General features: G+C 40.2%; 1 protein-coding gene across 1 annotated transcript; it reads left to right on the forward strand.

Annotated features, from left to right (window-relative positions):
• Positions 1 to 71: 71 nt before the first annotated feature.
• Positions 72 to 4,995, forward strand: LOC115131308 (chromatin accessibility complex protein 1-like). The gene is made up of 3 exons (XM_029662903.2): positions 72 to 301; positions 2,893 to 3,016; positions 3,345 to 4,995. The coding sequence occupies exons 1-3, from the start codon at positions 149 to 151 to the stop codon at positions 3,422 to 3,424; spliced, it is 357 nt and encodes a 118-aa protein (XP_029518763.1). The 5' UTR covers positions 72 to 148; the 3' UTR covers positions 3,425 to 4,995.
• Positions 4,996 to 12,720: the final 7,725 nt, after the last annotated feature.

A 12,720-nucleotide genomic window follows, 5' to 3' on the forward strand; every position in this document is an offset into this window, starting at 1 on the left:
ATAAATAAATAAAGGATTTGGGGGGAAATGGCAGAAGAAAAAAACTAACCACGCCCACGTCATTGCTCTGAAAGTAGCGGGGTACTTCCGCTCTTCGCAAGTGTTTATCAACTGTGTGCCCTTACTACTGAGAAACATACTTATCAAGATGTCGAGCAACAACGTGGAAGAGAAAGTGAATCATGCATCTAACAGCAAAGGCATCTCTCTTCCAATGACTCGTGTGAAACTGATCATGAAAAGTTCTCCCGACGTCTCAAGCATCAACCAAGAGGCTCTTCTCCTCACCACCAAAGCAACAGTAAGTTTAGTTCAATCGGCAGTTTGTTTATTGGTTTAGCTATGCTAGCTAGCTAACGGTACGTATTAGCTAGGCCTACAATGTCATTTGCAGTAAGGTCTGAAATGAATGTATACATATACAGACAGTACTAGCTATCTACTTTCATAAATTGGGACTTTAATCTCTAAGTGTACTGTACTAGTCAAGGTAGGTAACTAACCCTGAATGGCTGTAACAGCTAGCTAACTAACGTTCACCCTGAAGTGACATTACGGTTGCACATAAAGTGGAAATATATTTGGCTGTAAATTAAAACCAGAATAGGATGTACAGTTATCCCGTAATGAATGCAGGGCCTAAAATTAACACCCGCCAAATACGGGTAGATTTAGGCATTGGCTAATTCACTAGCCATGTTGGCGGGGTGGCCACACTCGGGGCTCTTCAGTGTGAGTGTTTAATAAAATTAGTCAAGTATGGGTACGTTGTGATTTATATCAAAATAAATGCTGCAGTTGTTGTGTTCAAAGTATTTCTCCCGTTTTTGCTTCGTATCTGGTCATGCACAAAGATCTGAATCCTAACGTCAAATCTATCCCACTTCCCGCAGCAACACTGCCCGTATCTACCGGTCACAGTGGCTGTTATTCACAAACGTTTTAGTCTGGACTCCCAAGTGGCGCAGCGGTCTAAGGCACTGCATCTCAGTGCAATAATTTTTATTTTTATTTCACCTTTATTTAACCAGGTAGGCTAGTTGAGATCAAGTTCTCATTTGCAACTGTGACCTGGCCAAGATAAAGCATAAGTGTCAACAGACAACACAGAGTTACACATGGAGTAAACAATTAACAAGTCAATAACACAGTAGAAAAAAAGAGTTTATATACATTGTGTGCAAAAGGCATGAGGAGGTAGGTGGATAATTACAATTTTGCAGATTAACACTGGAGTGATAAATAAATAAAGAAGCGTCACTACAGTCCCTGGTTCGAATCCAGGCTATCCGGCCGTGATTGGGAGTCCCATAGGGCGGCGCACAATTGGCCCAGCGTCGTCTGGGGTAGGCGTCATTGTAAATACTGACATGCGTAGTTAAATACAATTTTAAGTATTTTCTAACATGTAGGATGTGTAGACAGTAGATGTTTTTCAGTCCTCCCTCTCTTTGATGAAGCTTAACCACGGCAGCATTTACCACGGATAAAGTAATCCCTCTCACCCCCCTTAAAAGATTTAGATGCACTATTGTAAAGTGGCTGCTCCACTGGATGTCATAAGGTGAATGCACCAATTTGTAAGTCGCTCTGGATAAGAGCGTCTGCTAAATGACTTAAATGTAAATGGTTTGCATCCAAAATATATGTTCAGCTCTGCCCACAAATTTTCTATAGGATTACGGTCAGGGCTTTGTGATGGCCACTCCAATACCTTGACTTTGTTGTCCTTAAGCCATTTTGCCACAACTTTTGAAGTACACTTGGGGTCATTGTCCATTTGGAAGACCCATATGCGGCCAAGCTTTTACTTCCTGACTGACGTCTTGAGATGTTGCTTCAATATATCCACATTTTCCTTCCTCGTGATGCCATCTATTGAGTGAAGTGCACCAGTCCCTCCTGCAGCAAAGCACCCCCACAACATGATGCCCCCCCCCCCCCCTCCAAACATAACAATGGTCATTATGGCCAAACAGATCTATTTTTGTTTCATCAGACCAGAGGCCATTTCTCCAAAAAGTACGATCTTTGTCCCCATGTGCAGTTGCAAACCCTAGTCTGTATTTTTTTATGCCGGTTTTGGAGCAGTGGCTTCTTCCTTTCTGAGTGGCCTTTCAGGTTATGTCGATATAGGACTCGTTTTACTGTGGATATAGATACTTTTGTACCCGTTTCCTCCAGCATCTTCACAAGGTCCTTTGCTGTTGTTCTGGGATTGATTTGCACTTTTCACACCAAAATACGATCATCTCTAGGAGACAGAATGGGTCTCCTTCCTGAGCGGTATGACTGCTGCGTGGTCCCATAGTCTTTATACCTGCGTACAGATGAACGTGGTACCTTCAGGCATTTGGAAATTGCTCCCAAGGATGAACCAGACTTGTGGAGGTCTACAATCTTTTTTTCTGAGGTCTTGGCTGATTTCTTTTGATTTTCCCATGATGCCAAGCAAAGAGGCACTGAGTTTGAAAGTAGGCCTTGAAATAGGTACACAGGTACACCTCCAATTGATTCAAATGATGTCAATTAGCCTATCAGAAGCCATGGCATAATTTTCTGGTTTTTCCAAGCTGTTTAAAGGCACAGTCAACTTGGTGTATGTAAACTTCTGACCCACTGGAATTGTGATTCATTGAAATAAATTTGTGTTTTTGGGGGGTTATATTACTGCACTGTTGGGGATCGGGAGCGTTTCGCTAGACTTGCGATAACTGTGGAATATGTGTAGTTGACTAATAAAATGTGATTTGCCCCTCAACTTACTTTACGTGGCTGTAGTGTAACCTCCATCAGAGCCTTGTAAAGTGAAGACTGCCCTTCATCCTAATGGTGTCACTGGTAATGATATGGAACTGTCCCATGTAATAAGTTGATTCATCTCTCTTCTAGGAACTGTTTGTTCAGCACCTAGCTCTGTCCTCATTCAATAATGGATCAGGGAAAGACCAGACCCTCTTGTACAGTGATCTGGCCAATACTGTTGAGGAGAAAGAGACTTTTCAGTTTCTCACAGGTAAGAACTCTCTCACAGAACCTTCTTCACTATTTATGTATTGATTTTCACAAAAGAAATGCACTCTTTATGCGATGCGCAATGCAAAGAACACCGGAATAATTATCATTTCATTACCATAGTGAATTATTGTAATGTTTGTAAATTAATCCCATAAGGGATGGGTTGCCAACTGGTGATTTGACACTTTAAAAAAAAAACATTTATGTGATTTAATCCATTTGTCACCACCACCAGTTGACTGTCCTTCTCTTCTCTCTGAATGAACATGGGCTATCATTACACTGAGAAAGCAAATATTTTTATCTGTTCCGTTTACCGTTTGCAGATATCCTACCAAAGAAGATCTTGGTTCGGGATTACCTGAAGCTTCTAGAAGAAAATCCAATTGAGGAAGCAGACAATTGAAGCAAAACCCCTTGAAGCAACAGTGGTTGTATTGCTAGCATGGAGTCTGAATATTTTCTCCAGCTCATTCCTGAAGTAGACTACATTCATACCACTTCCATTCAATGGCATTGTGTAGGCCTACATTTTGATCTGAGATTTACTAGAGCATATCATGTTTACTACAATTAAGTTGCCGAGTCATCCGCATGCTGAGCATCCAGTTTTGGGTCAGAAAGAATTAGTATGTGAAATGACTACAGATAAAGCGTTAAAATCATAATTATATGTTACCCCCCCCCCCCCCCCCCGCCACAGCAATAACCTGCTGCCTAAGAGGAATATCTCTGTACTCCCCTGGGTTTTGATGCCAGCTGATGCAAATAGTGCACAGAGATGAGGGATTTCATTTGTTTTGGGCATTATGTTTTACAGGAGACCTTGAAGCAAAGGGTGAACGAGATCAGTTTCTTTTTCTTTTTTTTCAACAATGTCTTCCATACAAGCGACGCAGTTCTCAGGTCAAAATACATTTCTTGTTGGTTGTATCCTTTTATAAAGAGGAACACCTATGCACAGTCTTTGCTAATGGACTTTTATTCCTTTTATTCATATACCCAATGAAATCTGCAGAAATATAGACATGTAAACTGATTTCTTACAGCGTTTGAATGGGTTATGTGACTAAGGAATATACAGACTTTAGATTTTAGCTGTGTTTAGTGTGATCTATTTTCTATACTACTCATAGGTACTTCCAGTCCTGGGTGGCTGCAGGCAGCACTTATTTAAATCTTCTCTTATTTTTTGTAATAGCTCTTCTCCGATTGCAATGTAAGTTATGCTACAGTAGGCATTGCCATATTTTTAGGTTTTTCATGTGAAATAATCAGACTTAATACATTTATTGAATCAAAGTCTAAATATTCTGCTGTGTGTGTGTGTCCCATGAAACTACAAAGCAAGGTCCTGTAATGTGATGTCTCAAGAATGCACTGAACTAAGTAGCCTAACTGTCCCATTAAATCATAACTTAATCATATTCTGTTAACTCATACCCAAATAGATGTTGTTGACTCATCCTATACTCCTATTTGTGGCCAAAGCATAAATTGAAGGGGGAAAAAAACAAAGAAACCCACCTCAAACTCAATTGCATACTCCTGAAACCTCTTCTCGACAGCGCATCTCTTCGGGAGGATGAGCTGGCCAATCTACTCACACCATTATGTTAGGGTACTTAACTTGATAACCATTAAATTACTTTGTTTTCCTTCCTTCAAAAAAAAAATCGCTCATATTGTAATTATAGTTCATATTTAATAGAAATCAGGAAACACTGGACAGTTTAACAGCTATAATATTTTTTTTCTACAAGAGTGAAGAACAGCAATTTCGATCCCACCCAACTAACGAGACTTGTCTTTTGTACCATAGTTTCGTTTTATTAAATTAAATCCTCTTCATGCTACACACTGTTCATCATTCCCTATTTCTGTTGAATTACTGTAGATACAAGTTTTTGCCCTCGTTGCAACAATGTAATGCCATATAAAGCTGTACTTCGTTCAATAAAACATCTCTTTATGGTACAGGTCTGCAGCCTGGGAGTATAAACAGATTTTATTGCCATCAGAATACCCCTGATGCTGTAGGCTTTGCATACAGTTTGGATTTTAGGTACATGTGATTAAAATACACCTAATGGGAATGTGACGCTATTGAGGAATAAAAGGCAAAGCATACAGTACAGACAAAGTGCACCTCTTGCTTTGTACAGGGTTTCCTACCCTGAATCTGCATGCATTGCTAGTGGAATATATTACATGGTACAGTTCATTCAATGTAAAAAGCCTAAAGAACATATTCACTGTGCCATTTGTTTTTTAAGTCGGAGTTGCATGATGTGAACACCTCTCTAGAAGGGATGCCACCTGGTCTTTCCTGTTGGAGTCATTTGTTGGCAATGTGCTCCTTTATACTAGAAACACATCAGTCACAAAAGGTTCTTATAAATCTAAGAACGGGTTCCTAGTTACCCGTGGGATTGGTTCAAGCTGTATCGTACTAGAAAGATGTGGGGAGGACTGAAGATGTAGAACATTTGCAATTATTCAGGTGCCGCCTGGATAAATGTTCCCGCTGTGTTTGGACCCCTCCGTGTGACAGGTCCTGAACATAAACTGTTCTCTCTGCTTCTGCATGGCAAACGGTACCGGTTCATCAAGTTTGCCACTAGCAGACTCCTGAACAGATTCTATACTATATTGATTGCTTCACTGTTGGGTTTAGAGCTTGCAAGAATGGCATTCCATTGTACTTGTGCACGTGGCATTAAAACAAGACTAGTGGCTGATCATGCATGACTTCATACACTAGGAATTCAACCATTCTGGTTTGGAGCAGAAAGCTCAATATTACCTTTCCTCTTTGTTCTTGTACTCCCCTATTCTGCTTGCTCAAACCCCAAGAGGAAGTTCGCTCAATCACCTTTGATCAACTAACTTCTACAACCATTTCATTTCTCAATAGTATTACCTTGCCTATAATAACAAATAATCACTGTGGAAAAGTACCCAATTGTCATACTTGAATAAAGATACTTCAATAGAAAATGGCTCACGTAAAAGTGAATGTCACCCAGTAAAAGTAAATGTTTAATTTAAAATGCAAGCCAAACAGCACAATATTTGTTTTAATTTATAGTGAGTCTGCCAGATCAGTGACAGTAGTGATGACAGCGCATTCTCTTGATAAGTCCATGAATTGGACCATTTTGCTGTCCTGCTAAACATTTGAAATGTAAGAGTACTTTTAGGTGTCAGAGGAAATATATGGGAGTAAAAAGCACATTTTAGTTAGGAATGTAGTGGAGTAAAAATAAGTGAAAAACAAAAGTACAGATACCCTAAAAAAAACTACTTTAGTAGTACTTTAAAGTACTTATACTTTGTTTATTTACACCACTGGTAAAAGGGCATTAATATGACTGCTTGAATATTCCCTCTAGGAGCAAAGCCTAGCACAAGCCTACTGCTGTGCAAGCCAACTATCATCCTGGTCCCGCCTGCACCAGGCACTCAGGAGGAAACATGACAGGCAGAACTCAGCTCGTTGTTCTATCCTGGAGCAACTACACCACGATGGAACTGGACCAGTCTTGTTCCCCAGCAGTGTTTGTATTAACATGGTAAGTGAGGCTGCTGGGCTGAGGAGTAATGTAAAGGGCGCATAGAAACATAACAAGGCCAGCACTGAATCATTCATCCAGGAAAACATGAGCCCACAGGACTCTTTGTTTTGGACATTGCGTTAAGTTCACAGCAACTTTTATCCGTTCTTCAAAAACTCACCTACATTTTCCTGTGTATTCTTTGTGTGCTAGTAGGGTGGTCTAATTAAACAATAAGGCCTGAGGTGGTGTAGTATATGGCCAATATACCACGGCTTAGGGCTGTTCTTAGGCACGACACAACAGAGTTCCTGGATACAGCCCTTAGCCGTGGTGTATTGGCCATATTGCTATTATCAACTTGTTACCAACATAATTAGAACCTTATTGTATTTGTTTGTTATACCCATGGTATACGGTCTGATATACCACAGCTTTCAGCCAATCAGCATTCAGGGCTCTAACCACCCTGTTTATAATAGCAATGTTTGGCATGGTACCACTGGGCAAAAACTGGTTGAATCAACGTTGTTTCCATGTCATTTCAACATATCAAAATATTGGGTCTCCCGGGTGGCGCAGTGGTTAAGGGCGCTGTACTGCAGCGCCAGCAGAGTCCCTGGGTTCGCGCCCAGGCTCTGTCGTAACCGGCCGCGACCGGGAGGTCCGTGGGGCGACGCACAATTGGCCTAGTGTCGTCCGGGTTAGGGAGGGCTTGGTCGGTAGGGATGTCCTTGTCTCATCGCGCACCAGCGACGAGACAAGATAGTAGCTACTACAACAATTGGATACCATGAAAGTGGGGAGAAAACGGGTAAAAATCCCCCCCAAAAATAATAAAACATATCAAAATATTTTATATTTGAGATTCTTCAAACCTTTGCCTTGACAGCTTAGCATTCTCTCAACCAGCTTCACCTGGAATGCTTTTTCAACAGTCTTGAAAGAGTTCCCACATATGCTGAGAACTTGTTGGCTGCTTTTCCTTCACTCTGCGGTCCAACTCATTCCAAACCATCTCATTTTTACATTTACATTTAAGTCATTTAGCAGACGCTCTTATCCAGATTTGGATTGAGGTTGGGTGATTGTGGAGGCCAGGTCATCTCATGCACTCCATCTCTCTCCTTGGTCAAATAGCATTTACACAGCCTGGAGGTGTGTTGAGTAATTGTCCTGTTGAAAAACAAATGATAGTGGGATTAAGCGCAAACCAGATGAAATTGGCATATCACTGCAGAATGTTGTCGTAGCCATGCTGGTTAAGTGTGCCTTGAATCCAAAATAAATTCCTGACAGTGTCACCATCACACCTCCTCCTCCATGCTTCACGGTGGAAACCACACATGGCGATCATCCGTTCACCTTCTCTGCATCACAAAGACACGGCAGTTGGAACCAAACATCTCAAATTTGGACTCAGACCAAAAGGAGATTTCCACCAGTCTAATGTCCATTGCTTGGGTTTCTTGGCCAAAGCAAGTCTCTTCTTATTGGTGTTCTTTAGTGGTTTCTTTGCCCATCCAACCTGACAGAGCTTAAGAGGATCTGCAGGTGTGCCAAGCTTGTAGCGTCATTCCCAAGAAGACTTGAGGCAGTAACTGCTGCCAAAGGTGCTTCAACAAAGTACGGAGTCAAGGGTCTGAATACTTATGTAAACATATTTCAGTTAATGAATTTGCAAAAAAAAAATCTAAACCAATTTTTGGGTTAGGGAAAATATTTCATCAATTTTAGAGTAAGGCTGTAACGTAAGAAAATGTGATAAGTCAGGGGGTCTGAATACTTTTCAAATGCACCAAATATATATATATATTGTGTTTATGCCTCCAGTCACACCATCAGTTTAGTGAGTTGTCAGTAAATTTTAAAGGGATGTCTTTGAAGAAGTCTACCACTGATGTAAGTAAATAAGAATGGGAGAAAGACTTAACAAAAACAAAAGATGGTGACATTTGATGTGGTTCAAGAAGCCAAACATGTGTATTACTTAATGAATAACTTGCAGAATCGATGATGATGTCCACCTATATAGAACCATAACTAGTTATTCAAAACATACATACGGGACTAGATTAAACCATTCACATTTTAAGCAAATTGTTATATGCATAGTAAAATAGACAAGTAAAGTTTATTCAAACCTTTTTATTAATTAATGCAATTTACAGTCAAGCCAAAGTGAACTACATCAAGTAATACGTATTCACATTATTTCCTAACAGGGTTTACAGCATAGCTTGTGTTTGTAATCATAATTGTTAACAAAGTATAAAATAGAAATCAAAGCTCACTTACACTTTACAACAACAAGAACGAGGAGCTTAGCAGTGGATCCGAACAAATAAACCAGCAACAAAAAGACTTCTCTATGATTGGAATGACAGTAAATTCAGTTTTGGCATGTGGTAAAAGAAGTTAGAGAGACTGAAAATCTAAATGACAGGCGAGGAGGTTTGAGTTCACAGGACTGTGCAGGGCTGACTTTGTGAAGATAAACTTTGGTCACTTTGCTCCTCCGTGGCTTACATTGACATTTAAAGAAACAAAAAAGATCCTCAACGACGGGTTAAAACGGCACCCTGAAAATTCTGTTTACTGTAAAAATAAATAAAGACCGGACATTTGTCTTTTAAAAAAAAAAGTAAATTGATTAGAATTTGAGGATGAATGTCTATGTAATAATAACAGAACAAATACATTCATCAAGTGACTGCATCTTTAGGACACTTGCATTCATAGGAGGTAGATATGACAATGGGGCATGACATGGTTTCAAGGTGTCTATGGGAATCAAGCTTTTTTGCAAGTTGTGGATTCTAGTGCATAATTTCGTACTTAAGGCCAAATATACTAGAAGAATGTACCCCATTTGAAGTTCTAAGGCTATCTTAAGACAAAGGTGTGGGAGAGTAAGATAGGGAGGAAAAACAGTTGCAGATTACAGCCCTTTTATGGCAATACCGGAGTCAACAGTCATATTGAACAGCATTGCGTTCCCATAGTTTTGCTGATGGAAAAATTACATGAATTCTTCATTGACTGAACCCATTGTTTTAGGTTCTTTGGACACTCACAGCATCCTAACAAAAGCAAAATGTGGAAACTGTGTGGATGCAACTATTCAGACAATCAAATGTTTTGTTAACAAATGCATACAAGACACACAACCATTTCTTTTAGCGTCAGGTTCAGAAAATACCCTTTCACTTCTGACAGTGAACATGCAGAACATCCTACAAGACCCATTGAGTCAGAAAGCAGGTTTTGCATGGCATATGCACAGCCTTGTGTGGCAATCAAACCTCCCAGAGGGGGGAGATAGACATTTTATTGGACAATAGAAAAAGATTAAATGAGAAGTCCATGCAGCATTTATCAGGCTTATGAGGTACTTCATGAATATATATCTATATCTTTCCATTTTTTGGGGGGAGATCTTCAAAGTCATATTATTCCTTATAATTCCTATTGATGGCCTGCTCGCCTCCCTACCACTGAGGAAGTACAGTTCCCGCGCAGCCCAGTCAAAACTGTTCGCTGCTCTGGCCCCCCCAATGGTGGAACAAACTCCCTCACGACACCAGGACAGCGGAGTCAATCACCACCTTCCGGAGACACCTGAAACCCCACCTCTTTCAGGAATACCTAGGATAGGATAAAGTAATCCTTCTCACCCCCCTTAAAAGATTTAGATGCACTATTGTAAAGTGGCTGTTCCACTGGATGTCTTAAGGTGAACGCACCAATTTGTAAGTCGCTGGATAAGAGCGTCTGCTAAATGACGTAAATGTAATGTAATGCATAAAATACCTTTATTTATTTTTCTGTCTGCCCAGCCACAAGCTGCCTTGAAAGTGCAAAACACAAATACTGATCGTTCTATGCAGCATGTTCACTCAAGGTTGCATGATAATTCATGTAGAAAGTATTTTATGGCTCTGTGAATCAAAAAGTGTAAGCAACCCATATGAGGTGGAAACGAACTCTTAAAAAAGGCACACACAAAACAATAAAACAGGATGGTTTTAGCTCAGATGACCATAATGACACAAGAATTTGAATTATATTTCCATACAACCTTTTTTTTGTACCTTTTCTTGAGTGACTGAAATATCCCAGTAGGCTACATCAGTGTGTGTGTATGATCTCTCTCTCATGTCACAATGTACATTGATCAAAGTATAGTTCAAATTTGGATTCCCTTTGTAAAATGTGGCATGCAAAAAGACATTATCTTCATCAAAAACATTATCAAATGTTGATCATTTGTAGCTTAGTTTATTTTTCTGGGTTATTGCGATACTGGATAAAATCACTTAGAGATGCAGATCATGTCAGACACTCGGCTTTAACTGTGGACCATTTATGTTTAGTAGTGTAGGTTTGTTAAGTATATTCCATTTATCAGACATCCACTTGCAATCTCTTAAATGCTGAATGAAAGATGCCACACTAGACCACAAGCCAAGCTTCATGTAGCTCACTAGGTGAGACTTGCCATACACCTCGACTAGGCCCCCTAATAAACCCAGTCAAGCAAATCACAACCCTAGTTTGGACTTCAGCAGTTATTGCTCTGCATACAACATCCCATTGACAAGCTTCTTTCTCGCCATCTGCAGCCCACTATTTGTATTTAATACTACAAAAAACCTATTGCAGGAATATCGATTAATCGTCGATCTAAAAAGCCATTCCATTGGCACGCCAATATATCATTCAGCCATGACTACAGCCACATGAACGAATCCCAACTCATTTTGTTCGTGTTCATTGGTTGTTTTTGTTATCACTACATTTTTTTTTAAAGGGAGGACTCACATGCATGTAAGAACATTGAGACTAACTCCAATTACAAAATTTGGTCCCTTGAACTTTACATACTAAAACCAAGTTCATCCGTAGATGTTTCGTTTTTTAATGTACAATAATAACGTCTATATAATACACAGTATTGACTTGTGTTTGGTCAGTATAAATTCTTTGTTTTCGTCATAAATTAGGGATATACAACGGTAGCACCCGAGACCGTTCTGAGGTAGTTTACTAAAGCCCTGTTTCCACTGGCACTTCAAATTAGGGCCACATTCGAGCTCAAATGGAATTCTCAAATTCAAACTGGGTCGAGGGAAACCTGGGCCAGCGCAGTTTCACAGCTGGTGCCAGCTCAATTAGAATGCTGACACCACGTTTAGCTAGCTTGTATGGGCGTGTTGCTGTTAACTAGCACATGGACAAGCAGTACTACAGTAGTCAGACTACACACTTTACCACCATTGCTGTATCCTTTATTTTTGCACTACAAAATACTTTGAGAACAGTCAGCCCTCGAATGCTGGCTACCTAACATTAGCTTGCAACTCAAGAGTTGAAACAAGCTAGCAGGAATTTTTGCTGGCCAGGTCGTATTGAAAGCCAACTACATCATATCAATCCTGTCATCTGGTTTGCTTGGTTAGCTAGCTAATAGCCAATGCCATGACAAGCAAGGTAGGTATTATGCTAGCGATGACGCTAACTGTTTAGATAGTTAGCTAACTTTAGCAAGCTAAATACATGACTGAGTCTGGCTGGCACTGGCAACGGTATGGGGTAATGTTAGTTACAGCATGGTGAATTGAACTCTTCAACATGGTGATAGCTAGCTAGCAATATTAGCGAAGCCAGCTATACATTAGCTGCCTAGCAACATTACATAATTTATCATTTCTGGAGGCAGAGGAAACTCAATTCGAGCTAGCCCACCAATGTCAGCGCAACCTAGGCTGACTTCAAAATGCCAATGGAAACAGGGCTTTAGTTGGTAGGATACAAAAATACCCCATGTCCGTCTTGCATGTTATATGCACGAAATTCCGCTATATGGCATTAGTTTGATGAAGCTCTGAAGGTTCTCCATTCTCTTTTTAAATAGGATCTCAAGACAGCATCGCTGTGGGTTATAGGGGGTCAAGCTTAGTATGATAACTATCGTGGGCTAGGGCTTGGAATCAGCTCAACCAAAGAATACTCAAAAACAGCAGTGCCACCTTCTCAATGGGGAGAGAGGACTGAGATATTGGACTTTTCTAGCTGGGCATGCTGAAACGGTCACAGAGTTTGTGGAAAGAAAATACATCTAATCCTAAAAACAAAGCTATAT

This window comes from Oncorhynchus nerka, linkage group LG7, assembly GCF_034236695.1.
Source record: "Oncorhynchus nerka isolate Pitt River linkage group LG7, Oner_Uvic_2.0, whole genome shotgun sequence".
NCBI lineage: Eukaryota > Metazoa > Chordata > Actinopteri > Salmoniformes > Salmonidae > Oncorhynchus > Oncorhynchus nerka.